This window comes from Mus musculus, chromosome 9 (genome assembly GCF_000001635.26).
Source record: "Mus musculus strain C57BL/6J chromosome 9, GRCm38.p6 C57BL/6J".
NCBI classification, from domain to species: domain Eukaryota; kingdom Metazoa; phylum Chordata; class Mammalia; order Rodentia; family Muridae; genus Mus; species Mus musculus.
The window spans coordinates 66,153,137-66,176,108 of NC_000075.6; the positions used below are offsets into that span (position 1 = coordinate 66,153,137).

A 22,972-nucleotide genomic window follows, 5' to 3' on the forward strand; every position below is an offset into this window, starting at 1 on the left:
GGTGGTTTCCCATCCAGAGTCCTTTATACGTACATAGAGGTTCCTTTGTGTGTGTGTGTGTGTGTGAGTGTGAGACCCCTTGTCCTCTTCTGGTCCTTCCTGCCAGAACAGCTCTTCTTTCAAGCTTGACTCCAGGTTTTCCTTTCTCTCCAGGCTCCTCACAGGATAGAGCCGACTCTTAAGCACTGGGCCTCCCCTTTTCCCACAGTCAGTACCCTGTGATGCTTGCAAAGTGAGGCAACCTACACACAAGTCCAGGAAGCCCCCATCCGTCCTCCCAGCCACCCAGCCTCTGCCTCCTTCCTCTCCTCCTCCTGCCCCTCCCATGGTGGGCTCAAGGCCTTGCCGCAGTCAGGTAAGGTTGTTACAAACGCCCCTGGCCCTCCTCCTGAGGAAGCAGGAAGAGCTCTGGTACAGCTTGCTTCACACCCAAATCCTGCATGATTGGGTATAGAAGAACAGAGGACAGGGGCTGGGCAGGCGGGCCTAGAAAGCCATGTCACCAGTCCACCCTTGGGAAGAGGAGGTTTCCTGTGTCTGGCCACCCAGGCCAAGGACCAGCTGTGGAGGAACTACCTGACCTGACTGATAGTCTAGGCGAGGCGTCAACCCTGGACCCATTGCCAGGAAGTCTACACTGCAGACTTTATTTGGTCCTGCCTAAGAACCTGCTCTGGGCAGGGGCAGGGTGGGGTAGGTACAAAGGTGAGTAAGGTGCACCTTCTCCCCAAGGGAGCTTACACGGAGACATTTACAGAATTACAGAGGTAGCTAATACTCACCGACCCCTTAGTGCAGGGCTAGGCACTGACCTAAGACTTTCAAAGGTGTTGAAAACGAAGCTAACATGCTATCCATGCGACACATGCGCATTCCCAGGATGCGACACAGAGAAATCAAGGCATCTGCCTGAGGTCACACAGTAAGTAAACTCCAAGCATGGATCTACACTTCCATAGTTCTTCGCTTAGCCATCATCATATACACGGACCCCAGTGTCATCTGGCATGGCCAGCACATACACCAGCTTCATCCCTACCCTGCGTATGTGTCAGGAGGTCATTAGGTTCTGCCAACTCATTAGACACCAAGTGTACTTTGGCATAGGCCGGTTGTGACAGCTCTTTGCCGCCTGCCACTGGGGCCTCTGTTCCTGCGGGTTTCTGTTGATATCCTACAGAAACTTCCAGCTCCTCCGACACTCCCACTGGAGCCCCTTAAATCATCTTGCACAGAGCAAAGGCTCAGTTGTGCTTGCAGTTCGGGAGACTTGTGGACGACGTATTCCTTTCTCCATGTCTCTGAAAGTCAAGGGGTCCTCAGTCTGTGTCACAGAAGTTCCCGAGAGTTTAACAACTCCGGATGTACAGAATCACCCTACAGGTTCCAGTGTAAGTGATGTGGGGTGGAGTCAGGGCATGGGGACTTTTGACCACGTGAAGTAATCCTGTTTTAGAGATGTTGGGCAAAGCACAGTGGTGCATGGCTTTGATCCTAGCACTTGAGGGGCAGGTGGGTCTCTGAGTTCAAGACCGAGCTGGTCTACATAGCAAGTTCCAGGCCAGCCAAGGCTACACAGTAAGACCATGTCTTAAATAAGTAAATAAATAAATAAATAGGCAGGCAGTGGTGGTACATACCTTTGATCCCAGCACTTGGGATGCAAAGGCAAGTTGATCTCTGAGTTCAAGACCAGCCTGGTCTACAGAGTGAGTTCTAGGATAGTCAGGTCTATGCAGAGAAACCCTGTCTTAAAATAACAACAAAACCAAAATTAGAATGTTGAAAGTCTCAGCTGAAGGCAGACTTTGGGAGAAGCAGGAAACGCTGATTGTGCTGTGTGGATGGGCAAGCACAAGCCACATCACAGCTTGACCCCTCATGTGTGAGTTTGGGCAAATTAACTTCCACATGTCTCAGTTACCTTATCTGTAAAATGGGAGAATAATCCACCTTGAAGTAGAGCGCTCCAAGTAAAGGCCCGAGAAGGTATGTGTTAGAAGATGTGTAATGTGTGGTAGTTGTTAAAATCATTACACATTTGTGTACCCAATGGTTAATTGTTAAAAAAGATTTGTCTTCAGACAAACTAGAAGAGGATGTCAGATTTCATCACAGATATTTGTGAGCCACCGTGTGGTTGCTGGAATTTGAACTCGGGACCTTTGGAAGAACAGTCAGGGCTCTTAACCGCTGACCCATCTTGCCAGCCCCGATTTGTTGTATTTTTAATCATGTGTAATTGTAGATGTCTGTGTTGGTGTGTACACACGTGAGTGCAGATGCCCTCAGAGGTCAGAAGAGGACACTAGTCCTCCAGAGCTGAAATGACAGGGCTTGTGAGCTGAGCTGCCCAACATGGGTGCTAGGGACCAAATGCTAACCCTTTGAAAGAACATTACAGCCTTAATTACTGAGCCAGCTTTCTAGCCCCTCTGGATTTTTTTTTTTTTTTTTTTTTTTTTTTTTTTTTTAAGATGGGCTCTGGGCTGGAGAGATGGCTTAGAGGTCAAGAGCACTGGCTGCTCTTCCAGAGGTCTTAAGTTCCATTCCCAGCAACCACATGGTGGCTCACAACTATCTGTAATGAACTCTAGTGCCCTCTTCTGGTATGCAGGCATATGCAGGAGACTGCTGTATACATAATGAATAAATAAATCTTTTTTTTTTTTTAAAGGATGGGTTCTTGCTCTGTTGCCTGGAGTCTCCTGGGTGTCGTGATTGGTGCATGCCACCCTGCCAGGTTATCAGCATATCTAGTATCTTCTCTTGGGGGTGTGATAACTGATGTCCATTGTCATTTTGGCAGGACAGAATCATCTAGGACACACACTGAAAGAAGAGTTTCTAGACTGGGTTAATTGAGGGGGAAGACCCACTCTACATGTGAGTGGTACCATTCCATGGGCGTGGGGTTCCCGACTGAGTAAAAAGGCAAAAGAGAGTGGAGGAAGCTCTTTGTGTGTGTGTGTGTGTGTGTGTGTGTGTGTGTGTGATCAGCTGCTTCGTGCCCCTGCTGCCTGCTGCCCTGCTGCTTTGATGGACCATGCCCTTGAACTGTGAACCAAACGAACTTCCTTCCTTATGTGGCTTTTGTCATATGTTCTGTTGCAGAAAGTCCTACAGGATAGAGGACAGCTGTGGTTTCTTCCCGTGCCATTACCTACATGCTCAACCTAACATGCTTTTACGTGCTCAACCTAGCATGCCTTTAGTAATTAGGTTTGGGATAGCATGCAATCTATGGAGATCAAAATGGACAAGATGTTGTTTTGCTCTTGTTGAAAGTGAACCTTAATCATAGTTACGACATGGTCAGGGAAAATGACAAGAAAGAATTGAACTGAGGTGGCAGGGTTCAGAGTAGAGTGGCTTTAAGAGAGTGGACTCCAGGAATGCAGGAGCATAATGAAATTTGTGTTTTGTATCAGCAAGGCTAGGATGGTTTGTCACACAGCAACAGACTTAAAAATGGGGGAGGAGGTATCTGGGGCTGGTTGGAGGATGAGGGACCTCGCTACTGTGGTGGCCACTGTGTGTGTGTGTGTCCTTCCCTCTGTCCACTGACTTCAGAAGCCATCAGATGGTAGCTACTTCTCTCTAGCATGCTATTCTGAGGAGAACCCCAGAACCTGCACAAACCTGAAAGTCACACGCAAGTGAAGGTCTGGGATCTTCCCTGAGACTGTTCAAGACACAATGAGAGAGTTGGGCGGTACTCAGTGGCATTTTCAGGGTTCCTGGTGTTGAAAAGGCTGAGGGGTAGTGTGCTCCTTGGGCACATTTCACATGTCACCCTCCGCCAGTGCTACTCAGGACTTCACTGGAAGCTACCAGAAGGGTTGTTGTTCCCACTTTCTGGTGGCTGACCACACATGGATGATAGGGCAGGACTTTGGACTACACCCATGACTCAGAATCTTACATCCTTAGCTCTAGGGAGGATCCCTAAGGGGGGATCTGTGCTACTTTTCTTGTTGCTGTGAGAAAGTACTCAAGGGGTGGGGGAGGCAACTCAAGAACGGGCTCACAGTTAGAAGGTATAGGGTATAGTCCATCATGGCAGCAGGAGCGTGGCGCAGCTGGGTACATTGTGCCCAGCCTCAGGAAGGGGGGGGAGGGGAAGGGGAGGGGGAGGGAGAGAGAAATATGAGGTGAATCCTGGTTCTCTGTTCACAGAGAGCCCTCTAAACTGCACAGATCTGAAAGGTCACACGCAAAGGTCTGGGATCTTCCCGGAGGCTGTCCCAGATATTGCAGCAATGGTCAGAGAAGAGCAGCCCTCACTAGCCAGTTTCTCCTCACCGATTTTTTTTTTTTAATTCCTGGACCCCAGCCCGTGGACCATTGCTGTGCACATCTAGGGCTGGTCTCACTAAAGCTCTGGAAACACAATCTAGAAATTCCTATAGGCATACCCAGAGGTTTATCTCCTGATTGTAAATCCAGTCACATTGACAGTGTTAGCTGTCACAGTGACTTAGGGCTGGAGGCTCTAGGTGGCCATCCTTAAAATGTCTCTGGTCTTGAATGGAGACCATTGAACTTCAGTTTTGTTTCCAGCCACCAACGCTACCACTGATATTTTCTCCTTCTGATAATTTGCAAAAGGAAGGGAGAATCAACTCCCAAGTCCTTCATTAAGACAGGCTTAATGGTGATACACGGACTACACTCAAGAATGGTGCCAGGGTTGGCGTGGTAATAGGCAAATATGGGCAGTCTTCAAGCTGGGCCGGGAATGAGTGGGGCACATGAGAGCTTCCTACCCTTGTGTGGAGCGAGGTCCCCAGAGAATCTGATCAGTCAGGGTGTGCGTGGGTGGGGACGAAGGGCAGAGAAATTCTGTTTTCTGGCAATTGTGCTGGGTTGTGAAGTGCGTTGATCATTAGCTTACTCAAGTTGATTCGTTCCAGGTGGCACAGCATGTGAGAGACAGGGCGGGAAGGGACGAGCATCCAAGTCCTCACCTCGGGGCGGTCCCGCGGGGGTTCCAGCAGGGGGCGCCCCGAGCTCCGGGCCGAGTGTCCGGGCGCGCCTCCAGCCGGCGCCTGGGACCGGGCTGGCCGCTCCGCCCCCTCTGCTCCTCGGCGGCTCTGCGGGCGGACGCCGGGCGCAGGGAGCAGAGCAGAGCGGAGCGCCGCGCACCCCGCCGCGCCCCGGTGCACGTCCAGCTCTCCGCACATGCAGCGCAGCCTTTCGCCGTGAGTAGCGCCCGGGCCGCGGGATTCGACGGCAGCAGTGGCTGGGGTGGTCGGGCATTGCCTGTCTAGGATATAGCCGTTCTGTGGTTTGTGCGCTGGGACGGCACCCGGAGGCCAGTCTGCAGGCTACTACTACCTCGGGGTGCCTCCTAAGCTTGACACTCTGGTCCCAGAGACGGGATGGGGATTGACGGACAGAGGCCTGACATCTGGGCAGGAGAATGGAAACAACCATGCATCAAGTTTGGCCCCCTCAAAAGTCCCCAATAGGAGAGAAACAAGCCCAGCCTCTGTGGGCTCACACCTCCTCCTCCCCGCCTCAGCCCGGGAGGTTGCTTCCTGTGAAATGAACCTCCAGTGTGGCCTAACAGCTGCGGGCAGGTGGAGGGACACTCCCTGGTTCCCTGTCATCTAAAGGTAGCTGGGGGCAGCTCTTTTGGTTTCTGACACTAGTTCCCAACTAACTGGCTTGGCATCCTAGGGGAATTTTGTTGACTAAAAGTGGCTGGTACCTTGACTGCTTCAGAGTTGGGTTCAAAGCCCTCCCTGTCTCCACCTGCCCGCCGGTTAAGTTTTTGGCATCTAAAGTCATGGTATTGATAGACCAGTAGCTGTCTTTGGAGGCTTGACTGAAGTGTCAGGAATGGGTGGGTATCTGTTGCCCCGGGACAACAAACTACCTGCTGGAGGGAATAAACCAGCCAACCCTGACAGCTTCTCTAGAGCCTTCTATTCTGTTAGATGTGGGGGGCAAACAGTCCGGCTGCCCAAAGAAGCTGAACCTTTTATTAAAAGACTGAGTTTTTCTCATGTCAACTCAGGGAGGTGGCTGACCTTCTGAGCCCCAACATCCTTATCAGGGATCATCCAAAGGGGTTCTGTGATGCTAGAGTCTCCTCCCTTCTGCTGGCACTGCTGGCAGTTTCCCCAGACCTGAGTCTGAGGATTCTTCATGTGTGTGTGTATGTGCGCACGTGTTCCAAACCACTGCCTGTCCCTGCCAAACTTGGGCACCTTCTCCTTGGAACTGTTCTCCCAGAAGCCACTGGCTTTCCAGTCCTGAGCCATCCATGGAGGAGTTGTGTGGGTATCAAGAGAAGCCCTGGGAAGTTTGATGGCCTAGCTGTGCCATGGTGGAAAGGTCCCTTTCCCTCTCTGGACCTCAGATTTCTCCTTTTGTCTAACAAGTGACTTAGACCCGATCCCAGTGGGTTCAGACTTTTGTTTCAATGTTAAGTTTTTACCCCAAACCCCAGTCCACAGCAAGGATACCGTGGGATGGGAGTGCTCTGTATCACTTCCTCAGCCTGCTGACTTCTGAGGAAGAGAGTAAACTGGAAAGGTAACTGGGAGGTCCCTTTCTGTGGGGTCCCAGGAGGTCTATGTTACCTCCTAGAGTGTTGCTTGCCATTAAGGCCATGGGTAGGAAGGAGAATTCCCAGGGCCCCCTTGGGAGGATTGTTCACATCCAGATGGGTGTCATCTTTGCAAGGTAGCCTGAGTCTCGGGTCAAAAGGCATAGTCATGTGCCTTGCCTCTGATATGTGGTTTTCAGCTTCTCAAAATTGGTGGTTATAACTCTACCTTCGAGTTACTGCACTTGACTCTGAGAATTTATCAATTGAAATGAGAATTGCTCTTGTGGAGGTGTGATGGGAGGGTGATGAGCTGCCACGGGTGTTTCATTTCGTATGGAGTATCTGAGCTGTAGCCATGAGCAAGAAGCCTGGGCCCTAACTGGAAATTACCATCTTATATTACCTTATAGTACCTGCTTATGTTAGCTACTCCCTAGGGGACAGAGGTGAGAATATTACACCCTTTGCCTTAGTGAGGCTCCAAAAGCATTTCACATATGTCATCTTACTTATAAGAAAGATCTTTCTTAGGGTGTTGGAGAGATGACCCAGTGGTTAAGAGCACTGGCTGCTCTTCCAGAGGACCTGGGTTCAGTGTTCAGCACCAACATGGTGGCTCATGATCATCTGTAACTTCAGTTCAGAGGATCTGATGCCCTCTTCTGGCCTCTTTGGGCACCGCAGACATGTGGTGCATAGACAAACATGCAGGCAAAACAACCATACACCTACAGAGAAATAATTCTACAAAAACAGTCTAAAAAAGAAAGTAGATATTAGTTTACTCCATGCCTCTCACCCCAGGATCTCATATATCCAAGGCTGGCCTTGCACTCATTATGTAGACGAGGGTGACTTTGAACTTCTGGTCCCCCTGCCTCTACCTCTGGAGTGCTGAGATTATAGCTGTGAGCCACCATTCCTGGTTTATGGAGTGCTGAGGATCGAAGCCAAGGCTGCTTTGTGTCTGTTAGGCAAGCATTCTACAGACTGAGCTGAATCCCCAACACTGTTAATTCTCCATTTCGTTTTCTTCTTGGAGATAGGGTCTTACCCTATGGCCCACACTGGCCTGAAACTCAAGGCACACCTTGAGTGCTGGGATTACAGGTGTGTGCCAACCATACCCAGTGCATTTGGCACTGGGGATGGAAACTCGGGCTTTCTATAAAAGTAACTGATAGCTGAGATCTCTCCTCCACCCTGTGGATAAGTCTTCTCCAAATTGAACCAAACAGCATAAGATCTTTTTGTGGGACCTGGTTTCTTTTGTTCTTCGTGCTTCATGCTCCACCCTATTGTGTAGTGACTCCCTTGTTCTATTGATGGGCATTTGGTTGGTTTCAATTTTTAGTTGTTGCTAGGAGTTTAGTTGATGCTACATGGACCATTCTTGCTGCATGTGTTTCTCACAGTACGTTCACAGAGATGGTTCCACAGTATTCAGAGTGATGTTTCGAGGTGTGCACTGCCTGGCAGTGTCTAGGTGTTCTGGTTGCTCTACACACTTACCCCGCAGTATGGTTACTAGGGCTGTTTTCCATGGATGTTAGTTTGAAGCCCAGAAAAACTATCTTGTCCTCAGTTAAGGGCAATGTGGTCGTAAGTAACGGAACCGGGATTTGAATCCAAACCTGTGTGGCTGGATCTCTCTCTTTCTTCAAAATTTATTTTTATTATCTGTGTATGAGTGTTTTGCCTGTATGTATGTCTGCCACATTTGTGCCCGATGCTTGTGGAGGCCAGAAGAGGATGCCAGTTCCCCTGAAATGGCAATTTCAGATGGTTGTGAACCATCATGTGGATGCTGGGAATCAAACCCAGGTCCTTTGCAAGAGCAGTCAGCGTCCTTAACCACAGAGCCGTCTCTCCAGTCTCTTTCTTTTTGAGTCAGGCACAGATTATGAACCAGAATGAGAAAATTCTAACCTAATCCTAATAAGAGACTTTTTCTAGAGTTTAAAGAGGGGAAGAACAGGGTCGTGGAGTTTTACAGAGAAAGTGGCACTGGGGCGCCTAGACCCTAAGAGCATGGGGCAGCTGTCCACTGGGCTCCCATGGAAAGAGCCCTCCCCGAGGCGAGACATGGCGGGATGAACCAAGTGAACAGGAATGGTCCGCTGTGACTGTAGTGTATGATATGTGGAATAGGGACTCTATGACTGTAATGTATGATATGTGGAATGGGGAGTTGATCTGTGACTGAGTCCTCATGCCCTCCACGCTACCCCTGGCCATGTCTGGGGGAAACTGGGGGCTTCTCTGAATTCATCTCAGCCCCGATTGGCAAACGGAGCTGGCCTCTCACCAAAGGGAAGCTCATAGCTCTCCTGGGACCATGCTTCGTGTTCCTGCCAACAAAATTTGGGGTGGGGTGGGGTGGGTCTTTCTGCTTTTCTCTCTCTCTGTGGGGATTGGTGCCCTTCCCTGAGAGTTGATGAATGGTTTGTTTGGAATGAGTTTCAGGAGGCTGGCGGGGGATATTGAAAGTGAAGACAGGTTCAGCTTCTGATCCTGGTTGAGTCAACCTTGCTAAGGGGATGCTGAAACCTGTTCCCGAGAAGTGAGTGTGGATGTCTCCATGGCCATGGGAAGCAGAGACACAGTGGCCTGGGCTAGGACAGTAAAACCATCCTCCTCCTTACTTGTACAGTACCTTACATCTCCCCCTGCTCCAGTGGCTCCCATGCTGGTGTGTGAAGTAGATGCTAGGGATTATAGGGGTGTCTCCATTTACAGACGAGGATGAGAAAGAGTGCCAGCCTGCTGTGGGTTACAGGGATAATCCACATCAACCTAGTCTTGTGTCTAGGCTTGCTCATGTTAGTATCTGTGCACACTCAGGCCCTCCCTGAGTACACAGCGGGCATGAAGAAGGAGGATACATGAAGGGTCATGGGTGCCCACAGGCAGGTGACCCTGAAAGTGAGATCCGGGAGCTAGGCCAGCTCTGTCTAAGGGTCTCAAGGGTCTGTGTGCTTTGGCAGAAGAATTGAAGGAGTGGACATTTTGGTAATGGGGCTCTGGTTTGTGAGAAGGAGAAATGTATATATCCATTGACATCTGCAAGAGCCCCAGTCTCTTGATGTTGGTGAAACCTATCCTAGGTGACGGTCCCTCTAAACCTAGAGAGGAGAGTTTTTCAGGGTCACGGACTGAGTGTGGTTGGCATTTGATTGACAGGCAGAAGAGAGGCTGCCCATGCTAGCCAAAATAGGCTAAGGAGACCTTTACTAAGGATCCTTGAGTGACCCATGCATCAGCTGGCCTTATCTCTATAATGGGGCCCTGCCTGCAGGGTGCTGTCCTTTGGAAAGGAGATCACAGGGGGAGTTACAAGCCCCAGGGTGAGGATTCCCTGTGGCACAAACTGTCCCCTGTCTTCTGCTGAGTTGCCCCGCGCAGGCAGAGATAGCCGTGTTCCACAGATGAAGAAACAGGGTTCCTTTGCCAAGGGATGAGGTCACCGAGCTAGATGTGGGTAGCGCTGGAACCAGCACCCGAGGCTCCTGACTCCTGGTGCTCTTTTAATTTGTCACACCATCCCCACCCATATTCCCTAGGAGGTGATGAGTGAACATTACCAATCCGTTCAGACTCGCCATCGGGTGGCACTGCCCCCAAGGAAGCTGAGGTCATGATAATCCCTTGTCTTTCCTCAGCACCTAATCACTCACAAAACAGTTTGATGGCTTTGAAATTGGATTTTTTACAGTATTGGCCCCATTTTACAGATGGGAAAGCACAGTGTCTGGTAACTTAAATGGTTTACCCAAACAAAACTGGGCTTTCCGTGTTGGGCAAATAGTCTACCCCTGAATTGTATCACCATATATTGGCTGTAGGAATATTATTTTATATGTAGAGGTGTTTTGCTTGCATGGGTGTCTGCATATCACAGGTGCACAGTGCTAGGTGAAGCCAGAAGAGGGCATCAGATCCCCTGGAACTAGAGTTATATGTGATTGTGGCCCACTATGTAGGTGCTGGGAATGGAACCTGAGTCCTCTGGAAGAGCAGCAAGTGCTCATAACCACTGAGCCTTCGCCCCAGCCCAGCTCTTGATTTTTTGAGACAGGGGTTCACTGTTTTGTCCAGACTGGCCTTGAATCCTTGATCCCCCCCACCTCTCAGTTATGGGGTCATAGATTCCCAGCTGCAGACAGACGCCTCTTGTCCGAGTAAAGCTGAATTTAGTAAGAATAAATAGCTGAAGTTCCTGTGGTTCTGTTTCTCCGTGAACTTCTTCAGACAGATCTGAACAAGCAGGAAGGGCTCTTTTTCTATTTCAGAAATAGGAGACAGGTGTGGTGGTACATGCTTGTGATGTCAGCACTGGAGATGCTGAGGCAGGAGAATTACTACAAATTTGAGGCCAGCCAATGAACTGTAGACCAACAGAGGCTCATAGCAAGACCCCGTGTCCAAAAATAAAATAAAATAAAAATCAAATAATAGCTTTGGAGAGATGGCTTAGTTATTAAGAGCTCTCTCCCTTCCAGAAGACCTGAGTTGAGTTCCCAGAACACATATGAAGTGGTTCACAACTGGCTGTAACTCCAGCTTATGGGCATCTGACATCCTCTTTTGGCCTGCACTTGTGTGCTCATAAACCAAAACATACATATAGATATTAATAAAATAAAACTTAAGAGAGGAATAAAACCTATATGTCTTAGAGTTACTATTGTTGTGATAAAACACCATGACCAAAGAAACTTGGAAAGGAAAGGGTTTAGCCGGCTTACACTTCCACATCTGTTCATCATTGAAGGAAGTTAAGACAAGACTCAAACAGGGCAGGATCCTGAAGACAGCAGCTGATGCAGAGGCTATGGAGGGGAGCTACTTATTGGCTTGCTCAGCCTGCTTTCTTTTCTTTTTTTTTTTTTTTTTTGTAAAGATTTATTTATTATATGTAAGTACACTGTAGCTGTCTTCAGACACTCCAGAAGAGGGAGTCAGATCTCATTACGGATGGTTGTGAGCCACCATGTGGTTGCTGGGATTTGAACTCTGGACCTTCGGAAGAGCAGTCGGGTGCTCTTACCCACTGAGCCATCTCACCAGCCCTCAGCCTGCTTTCTTGTAGAACCCAGGATCACCAGCCCAGGGATGCCACCACCTGCAATGGGCTCGACCCTCCACCATCAATCACGAACTAGAAAAATGCCTTAAAGCCAGATCTTATGGAGGCATTTTCTCAATTGAGGTTCCCTCTTTTCTGATGTCTTGCGCTCCTGTGAAGTTGCAAACTAGCCAGGACGTTATACATCAGTGGTTCTCAACCTTCCCAATGCTACCACCCTTTAATACAGTTCCTCATGTTATGGTGACTCCCAACCATAAAATTATTTCATTGTTCATTTATTTTTGCTACTGTTATGAATCATAATGTAAATGTGTAGTATGTAGTATATCTGATATGTGACACCCCCCGCCCAAGGGGTCAGGACCCACAGGTGAGAACCCCTGGTATGCGGCCTCAGCACAGGTGAGAAGCTCACACGGACCTGTTCCTAAGGAATCAAGCTGTGGGCAACTGAAACCGTCTTGCCCTTTGCAGTTGGTTGCTTTCCAAACTCAGACTCTTAGGCTTGTGCTCGGCCATCCTAAGCTTCGGTTTCTTTCCATTTCAGGATTGTATGGTCCAGGCCTCGATGAGGAGCCCAAATATGGAGACGTTCAAACAGCAGAAGGTGGAGGACTTTTATGATATTGGAGAGGAGCTGGGCAGGTAAGAGGTTTCGTGAGAGGAGGAGGGGTGTGCATGGACAGACACACTCTTCTCTGGGTCGGTTGCTGTTGTAAAGCTGGACTTGTCACAGGGCTGTCGGGAGGCTTGCAAAACAGGCCCGAGGTTTATTCATCCTCATGGGTGACTCTGCAGATCATGTGTCTCATGACAGCAGAGGTGTGCAGCTTGAGGCTGCGATTTCTATATACTCTAACTGCCCACTCAGGGGAGTCTTCATGTATCCATCATTACCCCCACCCAAAAGCCCCTCTCCAGGCTGCCTGGACATCTGACCCATCGGTTTTGTTCTCCGTGTCCCATTGGGATTCCCCATGGTTTCCCAGGATTTTCTTTTGAAAGCTGGAGTCTGAATGGGAGGTGAAGTAATCCTTCCGAAAAGGGATTTGTATTGAGTAACAGCCACACCAGCCTCGTCAGGGAGTTTCTGGGATCTGAGTTGTTTCCTCAGAGTAGGGCTGTACTAACCCTCTCATCACCTCAAAGTCACTACTTTGTACAGGGAGAGACTGGATTTTCTGAGGCTTCCCTCTGGACTTCCATTTTTAAGAATGGCTGACTTTTTAGATGGTATTTTCGCGGTTACAAAACACCAGTCCTGAAGTTCTGATCTCAAAAGCATGTGGGGGATGGAAGTGACTTTCACTCTGGTCTCACGGGTGGGAGACGGCAGGGTAGGGCTTAAGGGAGTTTCTCAAAGTTGCTGAGGGCAGCAAGCCACAAAGCCAAGGTTCCAACCTGTCAGGTCGGTCCCTGCACACCTGTCCTGCGTTCTCGTGTGAGCAAGGTTCTTGCACGCTCACATGTTTCTCGGGGCAACACCATCTCAGCCCTTCGCACTCAGAACAGAGCAAAACCACGGGCTGTTTAGGGTGCCTATCAAACTGGACAGGTAAAGCAGGAAGCTTCTTGCTTTCTTTAGAACTGTTGACTGTTGAATTAGCACTAATTCTTATATCCTTTGTTTTAAAGGCAAACAAAGTAGGGCCAGAGAGCCTTATTCCAAGATGAGAGGCAACAGGGGCATGGGTTAGGGAGTAACCCCTCCCCAGGCCGGTTGGGTGGGGAGCGAATATCTGCAGACTTCAAGGCTCCTCAGCCTTCTGTTGCTAATCTTGGGCCTAGAAAAGGGGTGTGAGAGGGATAGAAGGTGGAGGCTTTGGGGTGCTCTTCTGGAGCCTGCCTCTGAATGAAAAATCAGGGTGACTTTGCTGCAGGCCTTTCTGCCCCGCCCCCCGCCCCCCCCCCCCCCCCAGCACAGGAAACTGGCCTCTCTTGGCAAGGAACTGCCCAGGGTGTCTGAGTTGGTGTTCTTGCCGTTGCCTGTGTTCTGTGCTAGGGGTACAATGATGTGCAAGGGACTATGCATATGTCCCCCCTGGAACTCCAGCCTGAGAGAGGCTTGCTTGACAACGAGGCCAGAGTGGGGCTGGACTGATGTCTGAGGGGCAGAGAAACTGAGAAGTTGGCTGGTCAAGGGCCCTGGAGAAGGATCCAGAATTCCTGGGGAATTCTTGTGTCACCTTCTCCTTGCCTTGCCTCTCCACCACTTTGGACATGAGCTATTAGATCTGGGAGACAATTGAGTTTGCAGGCTGCAGGGGCTGGGTCTCTCCATCTCCAAAGGTTGATGGAGTCGACAGAGACTGGGACTTGTGGAGTGGTCAGACATGCTAGGACTTGGCTACAGGTCTGTGAGCCATTAAGAATCCTTCCTTCCAGGATCCTTATTTGACAGATGTAACTGAGGTTCAAGTAGAGAAGGGTCCTGCAGGGGGCTATAGAATGGACTGGAATTAGAGCTACTTTGAGGATACCACACAGTGTTTTGGTAGGGTAGGAGGTGCTGGGGGGCCCAGCGCAGGATTCTGATGTGTGCTGTGCGACTGAGTGCTCTAGCCACTGAGTGAAGCTCTTAGCCTACAACCAAATCAACTTGCAAAAAGTGATCCGTTTCATTTTACATATTGAGGACCTACTGTGTGCCAGGCATGACTGAAAGCAGTACTAAGTAAAACATGTGTCCTGTCTTCTTGTAGTCTTTGGTTTATTGATGCAGAGAGGCACCAAAAAGAGGATTTACAGAGGATGAGTCATGGTCAGGTCAGATACGAAGGGAGAGCACAGGGTGCTTTGAAGGAGAAGAACGGGAGATACATTTAAAATGGGCTGGTGAGAGAGACTGCTCTGAACTCTGGCCTCCGTGCCGAGTGTGGCTGTACACACTTCTGCTCCAGCCTGCTCATGATGCTGGAGGTTGTCTGCTGTTTCTAGAGTGTTTAGAGAGATGCTGGTTTGGCCTTCCTAACTCCCAGTGGGGAAGAACAGGGAAAACTGACTGGAGCCAGGCTCATAAAGAGAATCCCATTTAACCCATTGTCTTGTATGAAGCTCAGACTGGTGGCTTATCCAAGGTCACAAAGTATGTGAGGGTAGGGGCTGGTGATCAAGTTTGGGGTCCTATCCTTGAAGGAACATAAAAACCCACAGACACAAAACCATTTACTTTATTCGAATGCGTCTGGGGAGTGGGAGAGAATGTAAGGTAGGGGAGTTGGTTCCTTCCCCCTCTTCTGTTTGGCTTTGAGAGTAGGTGTTTGGGGTCAAAGCTAGCAACATAATAAGACCTCTGTGTCTCAAAACAAGCAGCCAGGTGTATGACGTACAACCTAATCTCCATGCTTGGGAAGAAGCAGAAGGGGGTCTCTGTGTGTTAGAAATCAACTGTCACTCACCTGGTAAGACCCTATCTCAAAAACAGACAAACAAACAAACAGAAACAAAACAAAACAAAACAAAAACCCCACAACAACAGCAACAAAACCATGTTAAATTATCAGCTAGTTTTATTGTTGTACCTTTCCTCTAACTGGCCAAGGGTGTTTCTCACTCTTGTACACACCCCTCCTCCTTTGTGTCTACTTGTGCATGGAGTTCACATTCCTCAGAGAGCTAAGGAGGCCCAGACAGCAGAGAGGGGCAGGCGGCTCAGGGAGAGACTAGGCATGAGATTAGGCCTGCCTTGAAGTTGTTTGTGCTGGGCTCTTTGATGTCAGGCAATATCTAGTTTCCTATCTCAGGCATCAGACCACACTGAAACTAAGGCCAGACATCCACCCAACTTCTGTGACTTGTTTCTGCCCTTGCTGTCCCCCTCTGCTCTTAAAAATTATCATTTTAGGGGGCTGGAGAGATGGCTCAGAGACTAAGAACACTGGCTGCTCTTCCAAAAGGCACGAGTTCAATTCCCAGCACAACAAGGCAGCTCACTACTGTCAGTCGTGTCAGTTTCAGGGAATCTGATATCTTCTTCTGGCCTCCATGGCACTAGGCATGCATATGTTGCACAGACATACATGCATGTAAAACACCCACACATATGAAAAAAATCATACTTTTTTATTGAGATATAAATTAGTTGCTATCTCCCCAATAGCTTACTATGGGGGGGGGGATTCCATTCCATACTCTTCCTAAAGAGTTAATCAGCTTTTATTCTAGACCCCCACATCTATGACATTAAACCATTTTACACACTAAAGTGTTTCCCCATTGGGTTGGAGGTCCTCCACCTGGCACCCGGCCTTCTGGGTACTTCAGCCTTTAACCCGTGGATCTCCAAGGCCCCTGTGGTGTTCATCCCTGTCCTTTTACACTTGGTAGGTCCTCAGAACCCACTGGCACCTATAATTAAACACAGAGCTTTCTGGAAGCTGCTTGGAGTTAAATGTGAAGTAGTTGACCTCTGTCACGTCCAACTCTCATAAGCCCTAGACTCCAGATAGAGTGGAAAACAGAACCAGGGAGCACCTCCCTCCCTCCACGGAGCACTCACCACCAATTCTTCATTAAAAAAGATGTACCTATTTGTTTGTGTGTGTGTGTGTGTGTGATGTGGTATGTGTACATGTGTGCAGATGCCATGGAGATCAGAAGCATCAGGTCCCCTAGAGCTGGAGTTACAAGAGTCTGTGAGCCAGTCAGAACTGGGTACTGAACTCAGGTCTTCTGCAACAGCAGTATACAGTTCCAACCTGAAGCCATCTCTCCAGTCCTACTGCATTTCCTTCCTTTAATTATGTAATTACATTTTTTTTCTGGTTATGTCTGTGTATGCATACATACGAGGACAACCTGTGGGGGTTGATTCTCTCCTTCCTCACGTGGGGCCTGGAGATTGAACTCAGGTCGTCAAGTGAGGGAGCAGGCAGCTTTCTCCACTGAGCCATCTTGGTGGCCCTGTATTTACATCTCACACCACCATGTGATGCAGAGACTATTCTAGTCCTGCAGATGAAGAAGCTCGGCCCCTGAAGCCTTGTGTAACTACCTCAAGGAACAGACCTGTGAAGTCAAGAGACACAACAAACCTCAGAGGAAGTCCAGGCTGAAAACCAGGGACTTTCTCTAGGCAGAGCCCTGTCCCTCGCCCTGATCTGGGACTTTTGTGCTGGTATTTATTTCCGGTCTCTGAGAATGTGAAGTGACTGGTTCATGTCAAGACTCAGTACAAGGGGACTCAGTGTTCCCATTTGACAGTTGAGGCAAACAAGAGACGTGAAGACATATATTTATGGTCACGCTGTCTGACGAGGACACCAGGACTCAGTTCTAGGCCTGTCACTTTGGAAAGGTCATGGGCTTTTTAGATTAATTTATTTTACTTTTGGTATATGAGTGTACACATGAGTTCACGGGCTCAGTGCAGACATGCTTGGTGTTGGCCTCAAGGAAGCCTTCTAGGCTGTAGCTATACCCTAGACTATAAGCCAGCGGCTTCTATAAGGTCTGTGTGTGTGTAGATGTATGTTCCCATCTGTGCCTTAGGCTACATCTCAGGTACCTATTGACTATTGGACATTGTCACAGCACAGGAGAGTTGGGATCAGTCCTTGTCCCATGGAGCTGAAGGCTCAACTTGGGCCCAGGAATACTCTGAAAAGCAAATGAAATCAACGCATGGACTAGATCATGTGCTAACAGAGGGACTCTGAAAACATGGACCAGGAGTTCAGATGAGGACGCTACCGCTTTGGGAGGGGCACCTTTTCATGATTGAGTCCCAGAGCTGGTGGTAAGGGATCCTTAAAGTGAGGATTGTGTCAGGACTCAGGAGTGGTGGGCCTGGGCTTGGGTAAAAGAGCAGAAAAGCGTGAAAAACCCCAGCTGCGTGCAGAGAGCCCAGGATGACAGACGTCCTGGATGGGGGGCTGGAGGGGGGGGTGTTCATCACCCATTGTAAGGAAAACAAAGCACAAAGCCACTCAAACAAAGTGGCTGCAGGGAGCCTGCTTCAGTCAGTGGGAAACTCAGCATCCATGCAAATTGTTCTGCTGGATGGGTCCCCGCAGAGCCCAGTCCTATGAGATCCTGAGGGCTGTGAGGCTCTCCTGAGGGCTCACTGAAGTCACCGCTCCCCAGGATTTGTGGATGTCCTTTATTTGCTATTCATTCGTTTCTTGTCAGCGTGTAGATGTGTGTGTGTGTGTGTGTGTGTGTGTGTGTGTGTATGTTCACTCACTAAAAAAAAAAAAAAAAACCTTTCTGTATACCCAGAGTTCATATACTTGATTTTCAAATGTAATAGAAAAAAAAATTGTAAGAAAAATGGAGTTCCTGTGAACTTTCACCCAAATTAAAAAGATGATTTATTTATTTATGTTTTTTCTTTTTTAAAGATTTATGTATTTACTTTATGTATATGAGTACACCATTGCTCTCTTCAGACACACCAGATCTCATTACAGATGGTTGTGAGCTGCCATGTGTTTGCTGGGAATTGAACTCAGGACTTCTGGAAGAGCAGTTGGTGCTGTTAACCACTGAGCCATCTCTCCAGCCCCCTTATTTGTGTTTTTATTTAGTGTGCTTTGTGTGTGTGCGTGTGTGCGTGCGTGCGCTGTGTGGAGAAAATACTAAGCAATGAGTCTCCAGCAAGTGTGCATTCCTTGTGGCTTTGCCAGCACTTACTCTTTGGTATTGGTGTGTGTGTATGTGAAGGTATGTTAAGATTTTTCCATTGGGAATTTCAAGCAGTAAAAATCTTGTTTACCTTCCCCTTAACCTTAGCCTTTATTGTCCTTGTTTCTTTACTTTTCCCACTGTAGTATTTCTGCCTTGTTTCGTTACATTTCATGGGTCTTGCAACGTTCTCGCCACAGAAAGGAAGCTGGGGCACATACAATCTGCCCTGTGTCACATGTGATGAAAACAAGGCACTCCACTGACCCAGGCCAGCAGGGACGAGGGGCAGATCTCGGAATAGATGAGTGGGTGCTCCCTCTTCCAGTTGTAGAGAGGACGTGAGGTCCTGGGGAGCCCAGGGTGCTAGTTCGAGGGTTCTGCTTGGAAACATTCAGAGTGCCGTTGGGAGAGTGGGTGCTTGAGGTAGGGTGCTTTTGAAAGGAGACAGGCATGAGCTCTTATTCTCCCTGTTGCTAGGGAAACCAGAGTTGGGGCTCTGAGCCTCCCCATCAATTCATCTGGAGTAAAACACCCAGGAGTCTTAGGCAGTGCAGGTGGGAGGTGCTGCCCAGCTCGGCCATCCAGGGCCTCCCACAAAGGGACAGCCACAGCCTCTTCACACTGCCCAGTCCCAAAGTAGACTTTCAAACCTAAGAACTTTATTCCCCATTGTCTAGTCCAGAGGACAGAAAACTGCAGTCTCACATGAAAAAATCTGAGTTGACCTGTGTGTGAGACAGGCCCTGGAGCTTATTAGGTGGCCTGGCTAGCTTTGTGTGTCAACGTGACACAAGCTATAGTCATCAGAGACACAGGAGCCTTGGTTGAGGGCGTGCCTTCCTGAGATCCAGCTGTAAGGAATTTTCTCATAGTCAGCTATAATAGCAAGTTCAAGGCTAGCCTGGGATCAGTGGGAGAAGGCCCGGTCCATTGTGGATGGTGCCATGCCTGGGCTGGTGGTCCTGGGTCTTTTACTGCCTCTTGTGAGCAGGGGGTCAAAGGTATGGGCCACTATGCCCAGCTATGGTAGGTTTTACAAGTGAACTTTTCCAGTGTATTTGATGGTAGGGAACTACAACCTAGAACTGTAAGCAAGCAAAATGGTGTCTGTATTCCCATATCCATCTGAGAACCAGTATTTAAAAAAAAAAAAAAAATCCTCAAGTACTTAGTATATGTTGAATTACAACACTTAAAAACTTGCAGAAAAGTTTGCCTTTTCCCATGTTATATAATAGCATAGATAATCATGTGGATCTTGCTTTTTGGTCCCCAGTCCCTCAAATATTTACCATTTGGCCCTTTGCTGAGAAAAATGTGCCTCCTGTTCCTCTTCAGGAGAGCTGACTGTTGACACAGTCGAACTCCTTAAAGTGGACACCCAAGGAGGAGAAGGAACCAGGGTACAAACAGGCCTCAGTGAAAGGGGAAGAGGCAAAAGTGAGCAGAGGCCCCCAGGCCCCCTGCTCTGCTGTCCCCCTCACCGCCCATGAAGGGCCCCCAGGCACTCAGGGATCGCAGAAGCCTCTTCTTTTCAGAATCATGGGGCACCCAGGTGAATCCTGCCATTTTCAGAGAGGGTCTGAGGCAGGAAGAAGGGAAGGAGACTGGGGTACCAGGGACTGTCCTCTCTGGACCCCGCTCTGCACTAGGCACCGGCCTAATGGTCTGCCTTAATCCTTGCAGCCAATTGGGGTGCTATGAATTCTTCCTTTTGTATAGTTGAGGAAGCAGAGGCTTAGGGAATTTAACCAAGTAGCCAGCATGAGTCAGAGCTGGGATTTGCTGATGACGCCTGACTCTCGTCCAGTGCTCTCTTTAAGGTACCAAGTTGCCTAGGGTTTTCTTTCTGCCTATGACCCCCAGGTCCCTCCAGAGAGCATGGAGGAAGATTCACCAGTGCCTTTGGCAGTTTACTGGACATCTGCTGAGAGTCCCCGTGTCCATCTCATGGCTTCCCATCGTCCCTCTACGGCAGCATCTAACCAGAGGCTCTGGTACCTTAGTCTTGAGTCCTGAGCTGCTGGACTGTAGCAGGCTGGGCACAGGGCCTGGAGTATGACAAAGTGACCTTCTGTTTTTAGGTCATTTATGCTTAGCACTTCAGGGTGAAACTACAAGCAGAGAGGAGACCATGGTTGGCATGGTTCTTTCTGGGTAGTGTGGCATTCTTACCAGTCTGTGCTCTGGAGGTGCCTGGGCCGAGAGGGGGTGAGAGCAACTGAGACCCACTCAGGAGGACAGCCCAGGGCCAGACCCCAAAGGGCCCATCCTAGCAGCACAAGTCTTGAGCCCTGGAGTCACCACGTCCACACATGATCCTGACTCAACCATTGTGAAATGCTTGATGTGAACATCTTGGCTCTCTCATAGGCTGTGTTTATTTGTCCTGAGATGGACACTGACTTACAGGGCTGTCAAAACCCCACACATACAGTATGAGTCCTCTGTGTTTTATTTATTTATTTATTTATTTATTTATTTATTTAGAATCTCTGTCCTTATTTTGAATCTCCATCCTTAAATGAACATTGCTGGCCTGGCAGCACACACCTTTAATGCCAGCACTTGGGAGGCAGAGGCAGGCGGCTCTCTGAGTTTGAGGGCAACTTGGTCTACACAGTGAGTTTCAAGCCAGCCAGGGCCACACAGTGAGTCCCTGCCTCATAAATAGTGGTGGCAGCAGCAGTGTTGGCAGTGGCAATGGTGACCAAGGTGATATGTGTGTGTGTGTGTGTGTGTGTGTGTGTGTGTGTGTGTGTGTGTGTGTAGGTTCAGGAGAGGTGGCTTAGCAGTTGAGTTCTTATGGCTTGCAGAGAACCCGGGTTTGGTTCCCAGTGCCCAGACAGTGCCTTATAACTGCCTTTAGGGCTGGAGAGATGGCTCAGCCGTTAAAGGCTAGGCTCACAACCAAAAATAACTGCCTTTAACTCCAGTTCCAGGGGGATCAGACACCTTCTTCTGGATTCCACATGTAGCAGACATGCACATGGTACACACATAGGCATACAGGCATTTATACATACATATAAAATGCATGTATATATATATATATATATTTTTTTTTTTCCTTTAAAGAGCATTCCGTTCCAGGGCATTAGGAAATCCGGTTGCCTGACCTAGCCCTTCCAAGGCCTCCAGGGAGTGCTTTCTCCTCCGCAGCCAGGCTCTCAGAGCTGGGGGAACACCTTCTTGTAGACAAGGCTACTCTTTCTCTGTGACCTATCCCAGCAGGGACAAAGGGCCCAGTCTGTATCTGCCCTTCATCTCTGAGAGGACTGCAGGGTCAACTGAGTTTCATACCATGATCAGAGGTGCTGAGAGAAAATTCTGCATAGAAAAGATGGTGGCTTCCAGTGGGGTGACAGACAGACATCTCTGATCATGTGACTTGTGTACTCTGCCATGCTGCCTTTGGCATTTCTTGTACTTATCACCCAAGAGAGATGGTCCATCCTTCCACAGTTGGACAGTTGGACTCTGTTGTTATAGCCTCTCCCTGGGTGGAAATTGCATCTTTTCCTTTGTTTTGTTTTTTGTTTCTGGTTTGTCTTTTATTTTTGAGTCAAGGTTTCATGGTATAGTCTAGACTGACCTTAAATTCATGATTCTCCTGCTTCTGTTTCCCACATACTGAGATTACAGGCATGTGCCACCACACCCAGTGACTTCTTTTGTAGATTCAAAAGTATGTTGAAATTTTTCTCCAAGACAAAGCCAGTTCTGAGGCTGGAAAGATAGCTGTCAGTAAAGTGCTTGTCATGCAAGGTGGATGGCCCCTGAGGAGCATGACTCAGTATTAGTGTCTGATCTGGAAGCACACACACTCATGCACGTATGCACACACACACACACACACACACACACACACACACACACACACACACACACACACACACTCTCGCACACATCTTTACCACCACTACTGTCACCACGGCAATAGTAGCAACCCTAACAGAACAGACAGTAGGAAGCCATTGTGCCCATCTTACAGATAAGAAAGCAAAGGTACAAAGGTCCAGTCTCTGCCCTGGAGAACAGAGAAGACAGATGAGTGGAGATAAGGCATCAACTCAGCTCTGAGCAGCACCCTTGAAACAATTCCTGAGAGGATGATGTTTAAAAGCCCATCTTGAGCTGGAGAGCTGGCTCAGCAGCTAAGAGCACTTCCTGTTATTACAGTGAACAGACCTGAGTTTGATTCCTAGTACTCACCTGGTGGCCAACAACTGTCTGTAACTCCAGTTTCAGGATCTGATGACCTCTTTTGGATGCCAAAGTCACTATGCAGGTGGTATACACACACACACACACACACACACACACACACACACACACACATAGGGAAAATGCTCATTCACATAAAATAAAAATAAATACATCTTTAAAAGCCATCTTAAAGCAGGATACCTACAGTAGTTGTTGAGTTTGGAGTCATGACTAACATCTCGTGTGAACCCTGATTGGTTTCTCCTGGAGTCCGTGCATGCTCCTATAAGACTTCCTGCTGGTTAGGAAGCTCTTCAGGTTGTAGGTTAGAGGCACTAGGTCTACCACCCTCTTCCACAGTTCCTAGTGTCCCTTCTCTCCTGGAATTTTATATGTTAGGCTGTATCTGTGGGGCAGCTAAACTACCATCTCTAGCATGTGGCCAAGAATTGGTCCTTTAAGGTCAAGGGTCAAACTTGGGT

At 48.7% G+C, this 22,972-nt stretch overlaps 1 protein-coding gene across 1 annotated transcript in view; it reads left to right on the plus strand.

The window, feature by feature from the left end:
* The first annotated feature begins 5,089 nt into the window (after positions 1-5,089).
* Positions 5,090-22,972, plus strand: part of Dapk2 (death-associated protein kinase 2) — a 114,017-nt gene continuing 96,134 nt past the window's right edge. Inside the window, exons 1-2 of the mRNA NM_010019.3 lie at positions 5,090-5,204; positions 12,202-12,299. Of these exons, the coding sequence (NP_034149.2) occupies positions 12,208-12,299 (92 nt within the window). The 5' untranslated portion in view covers positions 5,090-5,204; positions 12,202-12,207. The remainder of the gene's footprint in view (positions 5,205-12,201; positions 12,300-22,972) is intronic.